General features: G+C 42.4%; 1 protein-coding gene across 1 annotated transcript in view; it reads right to left on the minus strand.

Moving 5' to 3' along the window:
• Positions 1-23948, minus strand: part of MRTFA (myocardin related transcription factor A) — a 132925-nt gene that overhangs the window by 28334 nt on the left and 80643 nt on the right. Inside the window, 1 exon segment of the mRNA XM_043965346.1 lies at positions 20714-20779. Coding sequence (XP_043821281.1) covers positions 20714-20779 — 66 coding nt within the window.

A 23948-nucleotide genomic window follows, 5' to 3' on the forward strand; every position in this document is an offset into this window, starting at 1 on the left:
GAGGCCATCACCAAATTAGGTGGATTTTCTTTTACTCTTAATGCAAACTAATCTTTCCACCACACCCCAGGCCTATCAGCTTCTTCCTCTATAATTAAGGAGGGTGGCCTAGATAACTTCTGAGGTCTCTTCCAGTTCTAGAGCTATGAATTTAGGATTCCAAATTTCCAAGTACTTGAATGACCCAATCAGATCTATCTTTACGGTACCCTCAGAGGAAGGGGAATTATCATCCCAGGGTTACAGATGGTGATAATTGTTACAGGTGAGACCCAGAAAACCTCAGGTCTGGGACCAAGAGCTGTCTAATTTTCAGTAAGACTCTTTTCTGAGCACTTAGAAAGAATAGCACTGTTTTATGACCAATGATTTGCTCAAGAATTCTTTCCAGCCAAAGGCAAAAGTAGCAAGATAGAATAAGAGCACACTAAAAAGGTGAATAAAAAAAAAAGACACAAAGGGATCAGGCTCTTCTAGTCATCAGAGAATCAGAATTTCAGAGACGTAAGGAGCCTCTGAGATAATCTAATCTAAGCCAACTCATTTAGACACACTTTGTGGGCGCACCGCTAGTTAATAGAGGAGATAGCCTACATGCTCTCGAAATTCTCTTCCAATTCCAAATTCTATGTTTTTATCATTGATTCCACTGGCAGAGTTAGGGCCAAAATCCTGATGTCCAGTTCAGTGGATATCCAAACAAATTATGTAGCCTCATAATGCAAAAGTGGAATTAAGGGGCAGCTAGGTGGCGCAGTGATAGAGCACTGGCCCTGGAGTCAGGAGGACCTGAGTTCAAATCCGGCCTCAGACACTTAACACTTACTAGCTGTGTGACCCTGGGCAAGTCATTTAACCCCAATTGCCTCACCAAAAATAAAATAAAACATTTAAAAAAAAAAAGTTGGATTAAGACAAAATTGGAGGGCAAAGGGGAAGATGAAGACAAAATGACAGAGAGGAAGCATTTTAACCTAGTTCATCCAGCACACCTCCTCAACAAAGAGCTAGAAAAGCACCAGACTGGATTCTAACCAAGAAAGCCAAGAAAAACTCAGTCTTTTTTCCAGCTCAAAGTGGCTTAGGACAGACAGAAAAATCTGTAGACATTGAGAATAAGGTCTGCCGGCCTCAGACACTTAACACTTACTAGCTGTGTGATGCTGTGAGCCTAACACTAATGCTAATTCCAAAGTTAAGAAAAAGGCTGGAAGAAAGAGCAAACAAAAAAAAGGAATATCATCATAAAGAGCTATTATGTTGGCAGGGAAGCTCAAGACCCAAACAAAGAGGAGAATGGTTTAATGATATCTTCAAGCAAAATCTCAAAGAAAAAAGCAGCTTGGACACAAGTTCAATAAGAATTACTAGAAGAGTTAGAAAAGAAAGAGTTTTAAAAATAGCTAAAAAATATTGTAAAAACCTAATAAGAACAGTAGAGAAAAAATGGGAAAAGAAGTGAGAGCTAGGGAATAAAGAAACGAAAAGAGAATAGCTTGGCAAAAAAGGTACAAAATCTTTGAAGAAAATAACTTGTTGAAAATTAGATTCAGGGGCAGCTAGGTAGTGCAGTGGATAAAGCACCAGCCCTGGATTCAGGAGGACCCGAGTTCAAGTCTGGGCCTCAGACACTTGACACTTACTAGCTGTGTGACTCTGGGCAAGTCACTTAACCCTCATTGCTCCGCAAAAAAAAAACCCCTTTTTTTAAAAATGTAAAATATTAGATTCAGCTGAATGGAAGCTAATGACTTCATGAAACACCAAGAAATAATAAAGTCAAAAGGCTAAAAAAAAAGGTTTTAAAAATGTTAACTATCTCTTGGGAAAAACAACTGCCCCACAAAAGAGATTAATGAAAGATAATGTAAGAGTCATTGGACTACCTATTTCAACAAAATATTTAAAGAAAACTGCCCAGATTATCAGAAGTAGAGGGTAAAGTAGAAAATGAAAGAATACTCTGGTCACTTCCTGAAAGACACTTCAAAAGGAGAACTTCCAGGAATTACAGCCAAAATTCAGAGTACCCAGGTCAAGGGAAAGTTCCTGAAAGCAGGCAGGAAAAAAAAAAAAAAAGAATTCAAGTCCTAAGGAACCACACTCAAGATCAAACAAAATTTAGCAGACATCACCATAAAGAAATGAAGAGCTTGGAATATTATATTCCAGAAGGCAAAGGATCTAGACATAAGCAAGAATAATTTACCCAGGAAAACTGGGTATGATCCAATGAAAGGAAAATTAACCTTTATCAAAATAGTGGACTTCCAAGCAGTCCTCATGAAAAGACACGATCAGAGCAGAAAAACTGACGTACAAACACAGAAGTCAAGAGAAGCACAAAAGGGTAAACATGAGTAAACAAGCATAAGGGTTTATTAAACAAGGTTAAGCTGTTTACAATCTTATAAAGGGAGATTCTACAGGTAGACCCTGAGAACTCTCTAATCATCCAGTGTCTGATAGAGAGTCTAAGTAGAAAGCGGGTTTCAGAATGAAAAGTGAAATGAGCAGAACCAGAAGAACAATTTTAAAATATCATAAAGATAATAAACTGTAAAAGATTTAGTAACTGACGTACATAATGACCAACCACAACTCCAAAAGAACTCATGATAAAGCATGCTATCCTTTAAAGATGGAAAGGTGATGGTCTTTGAGTAGAGACTAAAGTATATTCTCTTCTGTTTGTTTTTTTTCCTAAAACAGTATCTTTGGTTTTTATGACTATACATAAATTTGTAATGAATTTTTCTTACCTTCTCTCACTGGGTGGGGGAGGGAGAAGAAGGAGGTAGAGAATGTGGAACAGAGAATAAACGAAAAATTAAAAAAAGAACTGCTACCTAAATAAATAAATAGACAAAACGTACAGCTTGAAAAAAGACCAAGAATGACCAAATCCACCATGTTATCTATCTTAGCTATAATAATTAAGTCAGATAACTACAGTTTTGTAAACCTACCTTTTTGGGTGAGAAGAATGGACAATTGATAGGTAGCACATTCATTCTCAAACCAGACACTTATCTGCGTTTTCTGAATAGCCCCATCTACTAATTTATCAATGCTTCTGTCAGTTGGCAAGATGCCAACGGAAAGCACAAAATTCCCATACCAGCTATTTCTTCAATCACTTTTTTTTTTTCAGTGAGGGTGAAAAGAGCAGGCATTTTCAGAGTAATTGGAATTCTTTGAAAAGTAAAGAAAGATAACTCCATCACTGGTTGGTTTGTTGGCTGTTGTCCTTTGTTCTCAAAGAGGACCAAAATGACATCACTATGTTAGAATCAAGTTACAGTGTGTGTGGGTGATCAGACCAATATGAGCTTGGAATGCTCCAGCACAGGTGGGGCACAAACAGTCCATAAGAACATTTGGTATGAATTCTCCAGATTTGTGCATCTCACCTATCTTTTGAGCTACTTTAATTCAGCTTTGGTCAGAGAGCACAGCACCTTCTTTGGTGCAGCTATATCATGGCAGCATTTCCCCTGTCACACAATCAATTCCAAAGATCTTCAAAGAGACCTTGAGCATTCCTTGCATCACTTCTTCTGACCACCATGTACTTGCCTTGTGTGAGTTCTCCGTAAAATAGGTAAGCATACATTTATTCCCCACGAAGAGTAGGGAAAAGCAGTAAAATGCTGTCAACAAGTTGCTGAAAGGGTCACATACTGATTTCAGAACTGGAGAGGGAAGCGTTTTCCAAAGTAGCAGAAGCTTGTTGTTGTTGATACAAGCAGAAACCTATAGCCACTTTTCCCTGGAATTCATGATAACAGAAAGAAAACAAATGAAATTGATAAAGAATCTCTTGTTTATGGAAAAAAGTTCCCCACAGTTCAACACTGGTTCTTTCAGCATTTAATTCAAGGATCCTTGCTGACAAAAATATTTGGGTGGTCCTAGTATTCCTTTGGCAAAATGGGGTCAATATGCTTTGTCTACCTCACCAAAATTTCATAAGCAGTCAATTACATTACATGTGAAATAGTCAAAGTTCCTTCAATAAAAATGTTCTAGGTTCTAAAGAATCCCAAAGAGTTAACTAAAATATTCGCTAAAATAATTTTAGCAAAGTTGCAGGATATAAAATAAATTCGCATAAATCACTATATTTCTGTGTACTTTCAAGGATAAATTCCATTCAAAATAACTATAAAACATGTAAAATGGTTGAGTTTATCTACCCAGACACAAACTATAAGAAAAAACTCTATAAAGAGCACATATACACAAATTCTATAAAGAAATAAAGGCATACCTAAATAATTGGAGAAATCTATGTTGCTCAAGGGTAGGCTAGGTCAATATAACAAAAATTAAAATTGTTGTTCTTCAGTCATTTTTCAGTTATGTCCAATTCCTCATGACCTTATTTGGTGCTTTCTTGGCAAAGACACTGACTGAAGTGATTTGCTATTTCCTTCTCCAGCTCATCTTACAGATGAGGAAACTGAGGCAAACAAGGTGAAGTGACTTGTCCAGGGTAACACAACTAGTAAGTATTTGAAGCCAGATTGAAACTCAGAAAGAGGAGTCTTCCTGACTTTATGCCCAGCACTCTATAAACTGTGCTACCTAGCTGTCCTAAATTTAAAACACCTTCCTGAACTAATTTATTCAGTGTTATACCAAATTACTCAAGGGTTGCTTTATAAAACTATAAAAACAATAATGAAAAATTCATCTGTGGGGAAAAAAACACTAAGAATTTCAAGAGGAAAGATGGAAGAAGGTAGAAAAAAGGGGGTAAAGGGACTCACAGTACCAGATCTTGAACTGTAAGTCATTATATATATATATATATGTGTGTGTGTATGTGTGTATATATATATATATATAAATATATGTCTCATCATAGTATCCAAAACTACTTAGCATTGGTTAACAAATAAAGAAGCTGACTAACAGAAGATATTAAATACAAAATACAGAGAAGCATACAAATACGGTTACTACAGTGTTTGAAGAACGTAAAATGGGTCCAAACTCCTGGGGCAAAGATTTACTATTAAACAAGAAATTTCTGGAAAAAATGAAAAGTAGTCAGGCAGGATTTAGCTGTATATCAACATCTCACACCACATACTAAGGTGAGTTCCAAACGGTCATATCTTAAATACAAGCAGCCACATCATAACCAAATTAAAGGGCAAGGAAGAAAATAGCTTTCACAATTACACAGCAAAAGAGTTCATGACCAAAGATTATGTAGATAAACAGGACAAGTTTGACTGTATATTGGGGGGGGGGGGCAATGAGGGTTAAGTGACTTGCCCAGGGTCACACAAACTAGTCAGTGTCAAGTGTCTGAAGCCAGATTTGAACTCAGGTCCTCCTGAATCCAGGGCTGGTGCTCTATCCACTGTGCCACCTAGCTGCCCCCTGTATAAAATTTTAAAATCTTTGTACAAACAAAACTAATATAGTTAAAATTAAAGAGAAACAGTTAAATGGGGGAAAAGGCCATTACAATCTTTATCTCTGATAAAGGCCCTCATAATCAAGATACAGAAGGAACTATTTTCAAATTTATAAGATGAAGAGCTATTTCCTAATAGATATCACATGGCCAAAGGCTAAGAAGAGGCAATTTTCAAAGAAAGAAATCTAAGCTATCAACAACATATGAAAGAATGTCCCAAATTGCTAATTGGTGAAATGAAAATTAAAACAATTCTGAAGTTCTACCTTTCAGATTGGCAAAGATTGATGATTTAAAAAAAGAAAGCCACAATGGATGGAGAAGCTACATGAAACAGGTACATGAATATAGCTATGTAGAGCTATGAATTATTGTTACAGCCCTTCTGGAAACTAATTTATAACCACACCCCCAAAGCGACTAAATTATGACCATTCTCTGACCCACTCTTAGGTCAATACCCCAAAGAGATCAAAGACAGAGGAAAATTATGTACATGAACAAAAATATTTAAAACTCTTTTTGAAGTGACAAAGAACTGGAAAATAAGGGGGTGCCCATCAACCAGGGGATGAGCAAGTCACAGCAGAATAAAGTAACAATATTATTCCACCATAAGAAATGATGAAAGGGATGGTTTCAGAGAAACCTGGGGAAACTTGTATGAATTGTTGCAGAGAGAAATAAGCAGCCAGGTGGCTCAGTGGGTAGAGCCCCAGCTGGAATCAAGAAGACTCATCTTCCTGAGTTCCAATCTAGCCTCGGATTCCTACTACCTGTGCGACCCTGGACAACTCACTTTACCCTGTTTGACTCAGTTTCCTCATCTGTAAAATATGCTGGAGAAGGAAATGGCAAATCACTCCAGTTACTTTGCCAAGAAAACCCCAAATGGGGTCACAAAGAGTTGGACACAAAATGACTGAACAACAAAATAAGCCAAACCAGGAGACCAATTTATGCATAGAACTCTAATCAATGCTATGATTAAAAACAATTCCAGAGATCTAATGATCATGGGGTCATAGATTTTACAATGGATGGGACCTTAGATACTTCTGAGGCCTATTTTACAAATGAGGAAACTGAAGCTGAGAAGTTAATTGAGTGATTGCTGACTGGTGGCTGAGAAAGAATGTGAACTCAGGTCTTATGGACTCCAAGTCTAAGGATCTATTCTAAGTGCCACCTGCTGCCCACCGCCTGGCAGAGACACAGAATGAGACAGGAATATGTTCTGCTTAGCTAAGTGTATTCTACCAAGGTCTTGTTTTTCTTTGTTTCAGTGAGATGGCAGGTGGGAGGAGGTGACCTGAAAATGAAGAGAGGTGAGCAGCAGGGCTGCCAAAAAAAGAAAAACCAAGCAAAAGAAGGTCACTGAAACGCCATTCAAAATTCACACGAGAGGAGAGCCAGGAGGAATCCCAGATAGGCAGAGTGGCTTTGAAAGTTACATGTGATTTGTTCTATGCTTGAAAAGAAAAGCAAGGTGGAGTTTGATAGAGATTCGGTTTCACGTTCACCTCTCTTTCTCCAGTCTACCAATGTACATGGGAATCCTCATTTTATTTAATGCGTAAGTGCAGAATTAAAAAACACATTTTAAAAAGATGCCAGCCCCTCTGTAGTCCCATTTCCCCCATTAGGCGATGGAAAATGAGGAGAGCAGTATGCAGGCCAAGCCCTTTTCATAACTTGATAAGGAGCTGGAAGTATGCCCACCGCCATCCCCTCCCCCATCAGGAAACACCATGGCCCCCCTAAATTGGCTCCTTTTTGCAAGAGCAAAGACCAGGACTTCGTTTTCGGAGAAATTTACTGAGGGTGACCACCTGAAGGGGTCAGAGTATACCCAAGTGTGAATCACGGTCTTGTCATTCAGTGCCTGCATGTGACTTAGCCAAGTCGCTCAATCTCTCTGGGCCTCAATTCCCTTATCTGTAAATGATAACAGCCCACTTTTCTCTAGCACTTTTAATGCTCACACCAGCTCGGGGAAGCAAGCAGTCCCAGAAGAGTTGGCCACCAAGTGGCCATGCTGGGAACACGAACAATGTCCAAACAGGTTTAGAATGAATATGTATATTGGTTATTAGAAAATAAGTGCCTGTTAATTGAAAAATAATTTTTTTTAAAAAGAAGAAAAAATAGTTTGAACTCTAGCTGATCCATTTAGTGAAGATTAGGCCAAGGAATTTCATAAATGGGAAAGAGAAGACCAATAAAAGAACAAAATAGGCAAAAGGTAGAGCCTAAGAAACACTGTGTATTAAGAAAAAATCCTGATGGAGAAATTTATAAACCAGAGTGAGAAAGTATGATAGATAAATCCATCAGAAGGCTATTGTAATAATATAGCTGAACTAAGATGGTGACTGTGGGTGTGTAGAAAGGAGTCGACTGTGAGAGAATCGTGAACATAGAAATGGAAGATTTGGCAACTAACTGGACGTGTGAGGTGAGGAAGAGTGAGGATCCCAGGATAATGTCAAGGATATGAACCCGAGAAACTGGAAGAATGGGGTACCTTGGACAGAAGCAGTAAATTTGGAAAAGGAAAGCATTTAGGTTGAAAGGTGATGAATTCTGTTGAGTTTGAATTATCTCCAAGACATCCAGTTTGAAATGCCCAAAAGGCAGTTGCTGATGTGGTTCTGAAACTCAGGGGAGAGACTGGGGCTGGATGTATCGAAGATCCCAAACGTCTTACACTTACAGCAAACAACATCTACAAGGTCAATTGTTTCTTGACTTTTTAAAATTAAAATTCATCATACACCTTGTGCTACCCATCACCCTAGTCAAATGTCATAAAAACTTTTATCGCTCTATTTGCAATCCCAGCCTTAAGATGGACCAAAGAAGGAGGGTTTCATTCACACAGAACAACTGTGATGCTGACCCACAAGAGGAAGTAGAAATTGAGCAGGTGACAGAGATGGACAAGCAAGAGTCCCTCTTCTGGAGACCTGCCAGCTGCAGCAAATGCCAACCAGAAACTGTTGCACATGCAACACATGACAAGGTGTCCCATCTTATTGAAAATTAGCCAAAACTCACAATACTAAATAAGGGTAAAATAAATTTAAATCAGTAGGCTTTCAAATGATTGTTTTTATGTTTGTAGCATTTATACTTCTGAAATTATTAAAGCTTAGAACTGCAGTAAGACCATCCGAATGCTTGAGAGCTCCATCTTTCCCTCTAGCACAATACTCAGTGCTGCTGGTAAGTGTGTCTTGGCTGTTAGCCTTTTAAACCTTTCCCTTCCGGAATACAGTATCCTGAGCTCGCCACTCCCTTCGAGCAATGGCTGCTCAATCATGTGGGATCCTGGCTGTGACTCTGGGATATCTGAATTCTTTCTTTCTCCCTGCTTGGTGCATTTTTTCTTTGAGCTGGAAGCTCCGAGTGTTGGCCATGATGTCTAAGGGGAGTTTTCATTTTGAGGTTTTCTTTCAGGAGGTGACCAGTGGATTCTTTCTATTTTTACTGTGCCCTCTAGTTCTAAAAGATCTGGGCAATTTTCTTTCAAAATGTCTTGAAATATTACATATAAATTCTTTTTCGACCATGGCATTCAGAGCCAGCCAGTCAGTCAATCAACGTTTCTTAAGTATCTACTATGTTGTCGAGCATTTTGCTAAGCACTGGGGATATTAAAAAAAAAAAAAAGAGACAGCCCCTGCCCTCAAGGGGACCAAAACACACTACAGAAAGCTGAAAGGGGGAGAAAGGGAGGCTCTCAGGGAACAGTTGGCTCTGCGGGCACAGACTGGAGACCTGACATAGCTGCTGATGGGGAAAGAAGCACAAAAGCTATATATGGGATAAACAGAAAATGAGGAAAAGAAAGCAAGCACTGGAATTAAGAAGGGTTGGGAAAGGCTTTCGGTGGAAGATGGGATTTTAGTTGGATCTTGAAAAGGAAACCAGGGAAGCCGGAAGGCAGAGAGATGAGGACAGAGAACACTCCAGGCATGGGAACAGTCAGAGAAAATACCCAGAACCAAGAGATGAAGGGTCTTGTTTGTGGAACAGCCATCAGGCTGGTGTCACTTGATTAAAGATATATGGCAGAGAGCAAGGTCTAAGAAGACTGGAGAGGTAGCAGGGGGCTAGGTTAGGAAGAATTCTTAATGCCAAACAGAGGTTTCTGAATTGGAAACACTCAAGTTTGCTGAGTGACATGACTGGGCCTACGCTTTAGGAAAATCACCCTGGTGGCTGAAGGGATGATGGACTGGAGGGAAGAGAGACCTGAGGCATGCAGACCACCCCCCCCCCCGCCCCCGCCCCCACAGGCTGGTCCAGGAGTGGGCTGATGAGGGCCTGCACCAGAGTGGGGTGCGTGTCAGAAGAGAGATGTTGCAAAGGTAAAACTGATAGACCTTAGCAACAGATTGGACTGGGAGCGGCAGGGGTTGCGGGAGAGATAATGAGGACTTCAGTTGCCAGGAACTGGGAGGCTGGTATTGTCCTTGGCAGTAATAAGAAGTTAGGAGGTAGGGGAGGGTAGAGTTGTAAATAGAACAAGTTCCATTTGGGACATGTTTAGTTTATGATGTCTACCAGACTTACAGATCTAGGTACAGGACAGGCAGATTTGAGAATCATCAAATAGAAATAGTTAAGTAGTCTAGAAGAGTCCAGGACAGAAACCTGTGCTGGATCCAGTAAAGGAGACTGAAAAGAAGTGGTCTGGTAAAGAGAAGAACCAGGAAAGAATACTGTCCCCAAAAGAGAGCATCAAGAGAGAAGAAATGGGGGGCAGCTAGGTGGCGCAGCACCTAGCCCTGGATTCAGGAGGACCTGAGTTCAAATCCTACCTCAGGTACTTGACACTTACTAGCTGTGTGACCCTGGGTGAGTCACTTAACCTTCATTATCCCGGGGAGAGAGAAAGAGAAAGAGAGGGGAGGAAGAGAAGAGAAGAGAAGAGAAGAGAAGAGAAGAGAAGAGAAGAGAAGAGAAGAGAAGAGAAGAGAAGAGAAGAGAAGAGAAGAGAAGAGAAGAGAAGAGAAGAGAAGAGAAGAGAAGAGATCAAGGAGAAGAAGAATCAAACAACGACAAGAATGAGGATTGAGAAAAAGCCATTAGTAACTTTGAAGAGAGCAGTCTCATTCCATTGCACCCTGCAGAAGGGCAGAAACTGGATTGTAAGGAGTTATGAAGAGGGTGAGAGGAGAGAACGTGGAGGCACCTATTATAGAGGACTTTAAAAGGAAGTGAGCTACGAAGGGCAGAAGAGAAAGAGGATAACAGTCCTGGGGAGGGAAGGCTAGAAGAAGGGTTTTCCAGTATGGGGGATGAGTATTTTGTAGGCAGTAGGAAAGTAACCAGTAGACAGGGAGAGATGAATAATAACTGGTAATGGGTAGGACAGAAAGAGTCATCTGTTGGAGGAGATGGGATGGGAATGGGATTGCTTGTGTAGCTAGGAGGCTTAGCCTTGGAAAGGAGACAGGCCACCTCTTCCTGTGAGGCACAAATACAGGAGATGGAGGGAGAAGGAATCTGAGTGATACGAGATAAGGGAGCTCACGATGAATGGCCTCATTTTTTTCTGTAAAATATGAGGCAAGGTTCTCAGCTGAGGGAATGGAGGAAGGAGGAGACATGAGCGGTTTGAGGAGGAATGAAAAATTTTGGAGGGGACAGTGTAGAAAATGGGCTAGTGAATTGGTTTACCTAGTGAATAGGATTACCTAGCAGCAGTGAGGGCCCAGTTGTGCTTGTGTTACACAAATTTGTAGTGGACCTAATCAGAATGGTTGTATGATTTTCTTCACTTTTGTTCAGTAGCATATGCATAGGAGCAGGTGTGGCAAATCACGGGAGTCATCTGAGGCTGGGCTTGGCAGGGTGCAATTAGTGAAAAGGATAAGGGGGCTGGAGACTCAAGTGAAAAGGGTAATGTTCACCAAGAGGTCAAGATGGAGCAAAGAGAAGAGAGTAACTAGTGATGGGATGATGACCTGGGAGAGATGAAAACCAACAGATTATGGTCATTCTTGAACATGGAAGTGGTATATCTGTGGGTGATGGCAAGACCCAGTGTATGACTATTTTTGTGTGTGGCCAAGGTGAGGTGGAAGAGCAGCTCATGGGAAATGAGCAGGTTCAGGAACTGAGTGGTTAGGGTGTTTGAGGAAGAGTCAATATGTATGTTTAAGCCCTCGAGTCTGAGGACAGAAGTTGGGAAGGAGAGAAAAAATGTGGGTCACGTAACAAACTCATTGAGGAAAGAAGGGGAGTGAATTGGGAGTCTGCAGATATCAGCTATCAGAATTTTGATTGGGTGGTAGATATGAATTGCATGAACTTCAAAGGAGAGATTACTGATTGGTGGAGCTATGTAGGGGGAAAACTCTAGAAGTGGCAACAGGGAACAAGGAATATTCCACCATCTCCATCTTGACCAGTAAATTGAGGGGAATGAGTGAAGAAGGTACAATCAATCAGGAGTGGAAACAGTGGTCAGAGAGGCTGTGTCATAATGGGGCAGCCAGGTCTTGGCAACTGTTAAACCATGGAAGCAGTGGGAGGGGAAGAGATTTAGGATTAAGGGCACACGAAGATGGATGGGTGGCATGTGATTGGAACTTTAGGGGTGTGACTGAGGCTGGGAATACGGCATTTGGTTGGAACTTTGAGCAGGACGGGAAAAAGAATCAGGGGTGGGGAATGGGATAATGACCTACAGGGGTTCAGAAGCACTGACTGGGATGTGCTATCACTACATGTAACAATGTTCATCACCGAGTGCTACACCTTTTCTTGGAGGAGGTTAAGACAAAGCAAAGCATGAGATAAAAAACAGAGAATCAAATGGAAGGGCCCGTTTCACAAGTCTTCTTTCCTCCAAGAGCTGGAAGTGGTTTAGAAATGGCACAACCAGAGATGGCAGTCCCCCTCCCTCCCTTCTTTCCTCTTCCCTCAAGGGACAGGTGCAGCAGGAGATGGAAGGCCTGAGGTCAAAGGGAAGGTTGTTCCTCTTTGCACTGGAGGGTCTCTACATCCCAGTGGGGAAACCAGGCTGGTAGGAGGAGGTGGCAGTTGCTTAGTGGTGCACAGCAGGCAGTCTCTCTGTCTGCCTTTAGCTTCCTTCCCTCAGGGAACACAGACAACAGGCGATGGAAGTCTTGGTCAGAGGAAGGTCTTGCTCCTCTTCTCTCTTGAAGCTGTAGGTCGGTAGGCACAATAGGAAGGGGGAATCTTCCAGCACAGGGAAAATCCTATCGGGGAAGAGAGAAGTCAGCCCACCCCTCTGTCACCTTTCTTCAGGGGACACTGACAGAGGGGATGAGAAGTACCAAGTAAGAGGGAAGTCTTGGTCACTGCTTCTTAAATCTTTTCTTCTTGGTTTGTCTTCCGGGTCAGTTGTTGTTTTGATGAGATACTTTATATTTTCTTTTACCTTTTTTCAGTCCTTTGACTTTGTCTCACTATTTCTTGTTTATCACATGGAAGTACTGGCATTTCTCTTTGTTCACTCTAATTTTCAGGGAGTTTGTGGCTTGGCTTTGTATCTATTGTATCAAGTTGCTAATTGCCTTTCCAGTTCTTTCTTCCACAGTTCTCATTTCTTTTTCAGTTTTTTATCTAGTGTTCACATTTCATTTTTTAAAAAACTCTTGCTTCATCTTTTCAAGGTATTCTAGTTGAGTTTGTACCCAAGCTGGATTGTTGGTGGTTGTTTTTTCCCGGAGGCATTTCTTATAGATATTTTAGAGTCATTTTCTTCTTCTGCATTTGTGGCTTGAGCTTTCCTGCTGCGATAATAGCTCTTTGGGGGAATTCTTTTTTTGTTTGACTATTATTCCGCCTACTTCCTGATTTCAGAATTGATGTCAGGGCTGGGTGCTGCATGCTTCTGGTGGGATGATCTGGGCTTGCCTTGTTGCTGCTTTCTTAGGGTACTGAGTGTTGTGTTATTTCAGGATCTCAGGGACAGTCTAGGGACATGCAAGCTTTAAATGCTTCCATGTTGATCTGATATGGAGCAAAGTCTGATTGCTGCCTACCTGATCAGAGCTCTGAGTTCTTGACCTGGGTCTGAGTAACAGCAGAATGATTATGGACTTAGCACCTCTTAACCAGTTGGAAAGCTTTGTTGGTTCTAAGTGACAGAATCCTAGGCAGGATTCTTGGGTATGAGATTTCTGCCCTGGTTATTCCTCCGAAGCCCGGGCGAGATGCTGGAGCTGAGACCCTGTTCTGTTCCTGGAATCTAGGCCACACAGCTACTGCTTGCTTCTGAACTTCCTTGCTCTACAGCCTTGCCACCCTGGATCACCACTCCCATGCAGAAGCCTCATTGTCAGCCCACCCTGGATCTGTGACCCAGAACAGGGTAGCAGAAGACAAAGCTGCCAGTTGTCACTTGTCCCCATCATTGTGCCCTGGTATGGGTGTGGGATCTACTCTTACCTTGATGGACAGCCTCTGCCTGGAGTATTCTGCCCCACTTCTATATGCTCCTGGTCTAATCTCATCCCCAGTATCCATAGACCTCTTTGTTTGCCTATGCCAAACTGATCTGGAAAATTGGCTCACTGTCACTTTTTCTGGATTTCCCCAACAAGATTAGGTCTGGTGCATCTTCTAGAACTCTGGAAGGGAACTCAGTTGTACTGCTTCCTCTTGCTCTACTATCTTGGTTCTACCCCACTCAGATAAAAGGTCAAAGAGAGACACAGACTTTTCTGAGGACTATATAAGACTTCATCTGATGAAATGTACCAAGGAAACCTATTTGAAGGAAGAGCAGTACCTGATGTCTATCATTTGTGATTCATCATTAATCTGCATGTCACTTGTTTTTAGAGATGAGAAGATCATAACTGAGAAGCTTGAAATCAAATAACTATTTAGAGACCATATGAAGATTATATACAAACTGCTGAGGTCCCACCTGGCAGAAAAGTGCAACATCACAAATTGGACACTTAAGTGCGGAGGCATCAGAAACCAGAGAAGAGACTATAGGAAGAGGCAGACAAAAGGAGCATGGGAGTAAGTTGAGCCCAGGAGAAGTCACAAAAAGCAGGGGGAAGAAAGACAGAGAAGACTGTCATCCTTCTCCGGGGAAAGCGAGAAACCACTGCTCTAATGATGGGCTGGGGGAAGGACAGCCAAGCTGAGAGCTCAGCTGGTGCCTGGAAGAGCACTAAACCCAGATACTACGCACAGAGCCATCTGAATTTACTTCATTTTAGAGCTGTTATGGGCCTAGCGTCCCCAGAAATTTTGTGGGGTAAATCAAAGAACCTTCTCCTTGAGAAACTAAACCAAAGGACAGACACACCTAAAGAGATAAGTGGCACTGGATCTGGACTAAGTTAGCTCCAGGACCACCACCCTTCATTCCAGTCTCCCCCAACTCTCAGGGAGATAAGATTAGGTGTGGCACGAGGAGCAGAGAGACGGCTTGAGAGATCTGGAGCAACCCCTCACCCAACTTCCCCTAGCCACCACCAGTGGGGGATGGTCCTCCCCCAATAAGGGAACTTTCCATAGTCAGATGATCACCCCCATCAGTCCTCTATAAAAGTATCTGCCTGTCTCCTGCTCAATGACATTGGTATCTCAGAGCCACACCTCAGTGCCATGCCTTCTCCCCATGATTTCTCTCCAAGGATTTCTCTCTTGGTTTCCTTTCTCTAGCCTCTAAATAAACTATTATTTTATTCCAATTGGATTTGTGTGCAAGAGAGTACAATTCTTTAAAGAGGAATTCTTCAGGACCCCTATCCCAACCCCCCATCCGTTTTCACCATAACAGCCATTTCACATTTCAGAAGGGAGAAAATTCACAGGGCACATGTGACTGCCCTCTGCTCCCTCTGTGATTAGAGGGGGAAAGCACATATCTATTTGACTATGGGCTCTGATACTGGGGAAAGGGCTTTTCTTTGCTACAGCTTATTGGAAAAAGCAGAATAGCAGTTAGTGAAGGGCTGGCTGGACCTGTCTGCATTGCTCAGAGAAGGAATATGAAGAGATTTAAGGGAAAATGCTTGTCACTGAACAAGTACAATGTTGATTACATATGCGTCTGTGTATAGATGTATAGATCTATGTATGTATATATGTAATTCAAATTCTTTGTGTGTATAATTTCAGTTTTTGATAGGATCACTAGACTGGTCTGGGGAATGCTGTAAGTTACAGTTTACATAGTTTTTGGCAGAGCATTTCACAAAGTCATTCAAAATATTCTCACTGGAAAAAATAGAGATGTGAGCAAAATCAGCACAGTTATTGGCTGACAGACCAAACTAAGAAAATGGATTCAATGTCAGCTCAGAAGACACTGGTGGAAGAGGCCTTGGAATGTGTACTTGGTGCTGTACTTATATTGTTTAACATTCTCGTCACAAGCACAGATGGCAAATTTATCAAATTTGTAGGTGACACCAAACTCGGCACAACAGACAACAAAAATGGCCTGAAACCATTAGGGTGGCGTTTGTTAGGGATAAATGTAAAGTCTTAAAGTTGAGTTGAAAAAAATCAGAAATCCATGATGGCAGAGGTGTGGGTAAGACAAGCACCATTTGAAAGAGACCCCTGTAGGGGGCTTGGTGGACTACACATTCCATCTAACGCCAGTGTGGTATGGCAGCTAAGAATGTAAACACAACCTTAGGCTCCATTGAGAGAGGCAGAGTCTAGGATTAGGAAGGTGAAAATCCTGCTGTTCCTTGTCTCGGTCAAACCATGGAGAGAACACTGTGCTTTGTTCTGGATGTTACATTTTAGGAAGGCAACCGATAAGTTAAAGACTGACCAGAAAGAGGGTGATCAGGATGGTGATCATGCCACAGAAGGGCTGGTGGAAGGAGCAGAAAATGTTGGGCCTGAAGAAAAGAAGACTTGGGGTGACATGGTATCTTCCTGGCTGCAGTCATCTATAAAACAGGGATTCTCCTTGATCTTCTTGGGCCCAGAGGACAGAAGCAGCAGCTCTGGTTGGAAGTTTCAAAAGGGCAAATTAAGGGCTAATTAATTTAAGAATTAGCAGTATTCCAAAATGGAATGGGCTGTGTTGGGAAGTAGTTAGGTTCTCTGTAGGAAAGGCTAGATAACTATTTTGGGGGTATGCTTTTAAAAGCTTCCTTCTTCAGGTACAGGTAAGCCAATATAGACTTTGAGGAATCTTTCAACTTAAACTCTATGAAAAATGGTACAGATGAGAAGACATGAATGGGCTGCAATCTATATTAGTGGAGGGAGTAGAAGAACAAATCCTAACAATGCCAAAGATACAAAGAAACACTGTATGTGAATGTGTAAAAAACTGGGGGGGGGGGCAGGAAACAGAAAACATTAGCTATAGACTTAAATTTGTTAAATTTGTTAAAGATAGAACACTGCTGTTCCTTCCTCAATATTAGTCTGAAAAGGAAGAAACCAACAGAGCTCCTTTCTCCTCTCCAGGAGAGATTATATATTTTTCTTGTTTGTGCCAAGTAATGGAACTTCCATGATTCCTTTAAAAGGTCATTCCTCTGCAATATCTCACTGCCAGAACATTTCTCTTAGAATTCACCTTAACCTCCTGACCTCTGACACCTTTAAATGTCAAATATAAAAGGCAAGGGGAAAGCACTGTTTAAGAACAAGGCATTCCAAACACTGCTCATCTCTTCTCCAAACACTGCCCTGAATCTCACTCTTGGAGCACATGGAACATGTCTTGCTTCAGCTTTCTGACTTCAAGGCTGGCTTCCTGACTTGGCCACCTCCCCCTTTCCCCACTGAGCTCCTTCAGGGTACACAGAGCCTCTGAGATCCTTGGTGAAAGCATAGTGCCTGGAACATATAATCCTGTGCCGTCTGGCATTGTCTGCACAACTGCAGAGTTTAGTTAAGTGGTGTTAAATGTGAAACCTATGTTTACATGCTGAGAACAAAGGAGATTGGGAAGTGATCCTGTTTAACAGTCTAAGCAGATACCACCTTCTACAGGGACAGGCCAGATGTCTTAAATGATGCTCATCATTAGGACAGAGACAGGAAGAACCAGGAACTGTGGCCTATTTCAGCTGCCAAGCCCTTTTTACAAAGGAGGGTTCTGCTGCTTAATTCACAACTCTCCCCAACCTCTTCTAAACTTTCCCATTTCTCTCAAAGGCATTACCCTTCTTGTCTCCAAGATTTGTAAGTTCAGCATTATTTTATTCTTGATTCCAGTCTCCCATTCCCCCCATTTTGCTTCTACCTTGGCCTTTGTCCTCTCCTTACCTGTACATAGCGACTGCCCTGGTGTAGGCCTTCATCACCTCTCATCTGGAGCATTGCCCACCAGCCTGCTTGGGGGAGGGAGGGCACATCTGCTTCTAGGCTCTGCCTGCTCCAGCCCAGCCTCCCTCAGCTACCACAATGATTTTCCTGCAGCAAAAGTCTGACCGTGCTCTGCTCAACAAACTTCAAGAGATCTCCAATGTCTCTGCTTGACCTTCAAAGCCCTTCACCACTTGGCCCCGACCCACCTTTCTAGACTCCTTCCAAACTTGAGGTTCTAGTAAAACTGCACTCTTACTCCTCCTCGTTTCCTATCTCTGTCCTCCATACGTGCCATGCATTCCTTCCTCCCCTCTGCCTACTTCAAGGCTCAGTTCCAACAGTACCTTCAATGTGAGGACCATCCTGATCCTTGAAACGGCTCGTGCCCCACTTCCCTCCTTGCACTGCTAATGATTTACTCTGTCTATACAAGCTGTTTCCCACATCAGAATGAAAGCTCCTTGAGGGCAGAGACGGTTTTTCTTTTGTTTTCGTTTGGGTATCCTTGGTGTCAGACAGAGGAGGCGTTTCATAGAAGGTTGTGGATGGCTGTGTCAAGAAAGGTGACAACGTCTTTGGTTCTCAGTTTCTTAATCTGCCTCACCCCCACGGAGAGAAGAGAGGGGAGAGGAGAGGAGAGGCTGGACTAGATAATGTCTGACACGCCCTCTGTGTCTAATACTCTACGACTCTAACTTTGGATGGTATGAAGCCAAGAGAAAAAAGTCCACACTTGCAGGACTCACAGGAGATCCCTAACCTTGCCTTGAAAATATGAAAGAATCGTCATCTTATCCTGCGAGGCACAGCCACACAAATGGACTGTCCTCTGGGAAGTGGGAGGCACAAGGTGGAGGAAGGCCTGGACACGCCTTTTCTACAGGCCACACCCATCTGCACTTAGCTAGTCTCCAGCTGTTTTGTCTGGGTCAGGTTTGGCTCCCCAACTAGAGCTGAATTTCCTTTGATGCAGCCCACCCCTTGTCTTTACTATCCCTCAAAGCACCGAGGGAAGCCTACTTAGGAAGAACTTCCTTAAACATGCATGTAACTCATTTCTTTGATGAAAATCATGTCACTTGTCTGCCTCCAGAGGCTGACCTACAGCAGATCCAGGTGGAGAGCATTTGGTAAGGCACGGCCTTTCCCACGGCTGGTCACAGGGCTGCTTCGCTGCTCCTTTGGGCGGCCCAGGGCACTACCAGGGCAATACCTAAGACAGGGCGCTGCTGCCAGGCTAGGTCCTGCAGTGGAGCCCCAGGAAAACAGCTTTGACCCTTCACTCTGTATCCCTTTCTGGACCTGTTTCTTCATCTGTAAAGTGAAGGATCAGACACTGACTAATCTCCATGGCCCTCGTCCAGTTTTCAGTGCTAGATTCTATAAAATGAGAATGATGGTATCTGAACAGCCTACTTTGGACGGCAGTCTTGAGACAAATGTTTTGTAACCAAGTTATTCCCAGGGACACAGACTAGACTGGCTTGGCATCTTCCAAGTAAATTCCCATTCACTCTGGTGGATACATTTTGCCCAAACACACAGTGAAAGCAGGTAAACTGTGAACCCAGTTTCTACACTGGAAGGGCATAAAATAAGACAGGGATGAACATGGCAAAAGAGGAGTGAACAGTGTAGTCTCAGAGTACAGGCCTAACAGAATTCTCCGGGTGCTGCTAGAATCCTACCTCTTGAATCAGTAATGGATTCGTCCTGAGGTCCCAGAAAAGCACAGTAGGGAACATGTCACCAATGTACTTTGGGTTATGAAAGTGGACAACTCTGATTCCCTCTCTGTCAAATAAAAAGAGTTCCAGAAGTTTCCTTTAATCTATTTCTCTGAAATTATGGGATGTTAAAGGTGGCTTTTCAGAAAAGGGCTGAAGGAGTCCTGTTTTTTTTGTTTTTTTTTTGCAGGAGGCCTTTCAAAGAAAAGATGTGAGCACATGTTGTTTGCTGGGACTGAAAAAGAATCATCGTTAGAAACAACTAAAGTTTTGCTGGCTTCTATATCCACTAAATTTCTGATCCTACTGGCACTGAAAATAATAGCAATTAACAAGGATTCATAGTTTACAAAGCCCTTTCCTCCTAATAACCTGGTGAGGGGAGGTAGAGAGCAATCGCAGCATCACATCTGTGCAACACAGGAAGCTGAGGCCAGGAGAGATGGAGGGGCTTTGTCCACAGTTAGGCTGCTGGTCAGCATCAGAAGCTTCCCAACACACACCATGCACTCTTTATATTTCATTTATATTGTCAATGGGTTCTCAAAAAGAACCTGAAGTTCAGATCTGGCTCCCCGGCTGCCCATCCACCCCAGCAATGTGTGTGAGCCCAGGCTCACAGCCACATCACAATACTTGTCAATGCCTCACTCTGAACCTGAAGTCAAACCCTTTCTTCCAGGAAGGACTGCTTCAGCAATTCAAAAAACAAGGTTAGGCCTTGGAGGGGAGAAAAGTGAGCCACAGGGAGTTTTCTCCAACTCACACACCAAGGCAGAAAACTTATGGGTCTTCACCCACAACATCAAGTTAAAGAAATATGGTAAGTTGACAGAACTCACAGGAGAAAACCATAAAGGCAGGAGAGCTGCAGAAAGACTGATCAACAGCCCCCACCCTGCCCATAAAGATCCATGTAAAGCAGATCACCTTTTTTCAAGCATACATCACAGCCCCAAAGGATGATTCCCAGTCGTCCCTGCCCTTCCTCACTGCCTTCCACTTTCAGACTAATCGAGGAGATTTCATTGAATTTTGCTGGCCAGCAGAGTTACTTCCAAAACAGCTAGCTAAATGCACCAAACTTTGGGGGGGGGCAGGAAGGAAACAACATTTGGTTGGGTCTTCTATTTTCTGACAAACATTTCCCAAGCCACCCCATCAGGCACATTCACTCCAACATTGCCCACAAAGGGAGCTGGTTCTACTGCTTAGAGAGGAGGGCAGGGATAGAGCTGAAAGAACTGGTACTTACGCGGCATGATCCCTTGGCTCACCAGCTCCTCCCGGGTCCGTCGCTGCTGAAGCTTCAACTGGAGCACTGCACAACCAAGAGAACAGGGAGATGGAGGGTCAGTGGGACAAAGCACCACAAAAGGCACATTTTAAAATTCAACAGGAGTTTTGTCTCTTGGTCCTAAGTGTTCAGGAGAGGATCCTGGGAGCTGTGAACAGCCGCAATTGCAGAAGTGGCCTGATAGAACACAGTTTCCGTATTTGGCTGTGGGCGGCAAGAGAGGAAGTTGCGAAGGGTCGCACAAGTCGATAACAATCCACAAAACTCAGAAGCTATGCCTCTTGCACAAAACCTCCTATACCAATACACTTCTTCCTGACACTACAAGTTTTCAAAATTGACAAGATACTAGACTCCTGTCCATCAGAAGGGTGTTCTACATGTCTGCATTTCCTAGGCTAACCAAGAGTAGTATGAACACAGGGAATATGCCAGGCAATCACGCAGCTTGGGCTGGAGCAGCAGTGTCTCTAATGTACCTGTGCCCTGTTGGCAGGGCTCTAGCCATCTCCTCCTCCCTCCTCCCCATCCAGAGCACTCAAAGGCCTACAAACTCACCAGCGGTGAGGAAGCCTAAACAGATGATTCAGAGCACATCCGGACAGGGCTCGATTTTAGCATCAAGTGAGTGCTTGGTATAGGGTTTGTTTTTTGTTTTTTTTAAATCAATTCTCTATTTCAAAAGCCAAAATCCCACAAAGGTCTAAACTATATCCAACATGAACCCAAGTGTTTATAGATGACACGTGTACTCTGTGATAGGTTGGAGAAAGATGTTTAAATGAAACATCTATGAAGAACTACAATTTTGCAAAAAAAAAAAAAAAAAAAAAAAAGATGATTGACTGGGCTGTCATTTGCCTCTATCATTAAAAAGTTGTTCGTTGGTTCCCAAGCAGGCATGATAGAAAGTGACATGAATGTACCCCTGTCTTCTTAATGGCTAACAATCACAATGATAACTATCGTTGTCATCATTACAAACACATGAGGTGATAGGGAAGCACTCCACACACATGCTCTCGTTTGGTTCTCACATAAGGAAGCCAAGGCTGGGAGAGAGTAGCTGACTTGTTCAAGGGCACAGAACTGTTAAGCTTTTGGGGGACCCCAAATCCATAGCTCTCTCCAATGCCATGGCTAACAGAAGTGCGCACAGATGAAAGCTTGTTTTCCCATGATTTCTGAATATGTAACCCTTCCATTTTAGTCAGGCAGGGCTTTGTTCATGATACTCATCCTGCCCAAGCTTCTCTCTCCTTCCTTTCATTTTCTAAATCCTGCTCACTGAACAAGGACAAGCAAGAAAGCCCCCTCCAATAGAAACTTCCTTCCAGAGTAGGGTTTCTTTATCTGGTATTGGTCAAGTTTAAAGGAAAAAAGTGCACAGCTTTATTTTAATTAAGGTATGTATTGTATGCATTTAAAACCGTCATCTGAGGACATCCAAGGGGTCTAGGACACAAAGAGGGTGAGGAACCCTGACTTAAAGGAAATAATAACTGAATGATTAGATCCCCTGCCCTCACACACCAACAAGTGGGAGACCATTGCATGTGTATACATGTGTGTGCATAGGGAGCCTCCTTATTCCTCTAGAGTGAGACAGAAGAGCGGAACAAGAAACTACTCAACACAGTTTGAGATCAGGGTGACTTCTGGGGCCACAGTACGTCTCGCTGATGAGTCACATACTAAAATCCTCAGATCTTTTTCATATGAACTATTGTCTAAGCCATACTTCCTTCAACACATACATGAACAATTGTTGCTTTGTTTAAACACAAAGTATAGAATATTAGAGTGGAAAAACACTGGATTTAGAGTTTACAACCCTGGGTTCAAATCTTAACTTTGACACAACTTATTCTGAGTGTTACCTTGAACACAAGAGAGAAGCTCCTCTATCTCCACACTAGGGGAGAGTGGGTTCTTAGGCAGTATTCTCTCTCCTGGCTTCCTTCAGATCTCCAACTATAAATCTCACCTTCTTTAAGAAATCTTTTCCAGTCCCTTTTAATGCTGGTACCTTACATCTGGTTAAAGTCTGTTGATTATTTCCAATTTATCCCCTATTTATCTTTATTGCTGTTGTTTCTCTCACTGGACTAGGAGGAACTCTTTGGAGATGGGACTTGACTTTTAACTCTCTTTGTATGAATAACCAGGGCTCAACACAGTGCATGACACATAGTAAATGCTTAATAAATATCTATCTGTACTTCAATTTCCTTATGTATAAAATGAGAGGGCTATAACAGATGATCTCATGGGGTCCTTTCGGGGCAGCTACATGGTACAGTGGATAGAGTACTGGGCTTGGGGTCAGGAAGACCTCAGAAGTCATTTCACCCTGTTTGCCTCAGTTTCCTCTTTGTAAAATGAGCTGGAGAAGGAAATGGCAAACCACTCCAGTATCTCTGCCAAGGAAACCCCAAATGGGGTCAGAAAGAGTTAGATGTGGCTGAAAATAACTGAACAACAACAAGGGACCTTTTAGATTTCATTCTTATGTTACTAAGACACCTTGTTTGTTAACACATACCTGTCACCTGCAGATGGGATACTCCCTTTACTTGGGTGGAATGGTTGGGGGATAAGAGTAACCTACCTACATTTACAATGCAGGAATCATCCCCTGGTAAGAAGCATGTGTTTTATAAAAAAAATTTCTCTAAATCTGTACTGATTAGAGAAATGCAAATTAAAACAACTGTGAGATACTACCTCACACCTATAAGATTGGCTAAAATCACAGAAAAGGAAAATGACAAATGTTGGAGGGGATGTGGAAGGGATACTAATGCACTGCTGGTAGAGATGTGAACTGATCCAACCATTCTCTAGAGTGATTTCTAACTATGTCTAAAGGGCTATAAAACTGTGCATACCCCTTTGACCCAGCAATACCAACTACTAGGTCAATATCCCAAAGAGATCATAAAAAAGGGAAAAGGACCCACATGTACAAAAATATTCACAGCTGCTCTTTTTGTGATGGCAAAGAATAGGAAATTGAGGGGATGCCCATCGATTGTGGAACGGCTGAACAAGTTGTGGTATATGTTTATGATGGAATACTTATTGTACTATAAGAAATGATGAGCAGGTGGGTTTCAGAAAAACCCAGGAAGACTTAAAACAAACTGATGCAAAGTGAAATTAGCAAAACCAAAACACTGTACACAGTAAC

This window comes from Dromiciops gliroides, chromosome 5, assembly GCF_019393635.1.
Source record: "Dromiciops gliroides isolate mDroGli1 chromosome 5, mDroGli1.pri, whole genome shotgun sequence".
Taxonomy (NCBI): domain Eukaryota; kingdom Metazoa; phylum Chordata; class Mammalia; order Microbiotheria; family Microbiotheriidae; genus Dromiciops; species Dromiciops gliroides.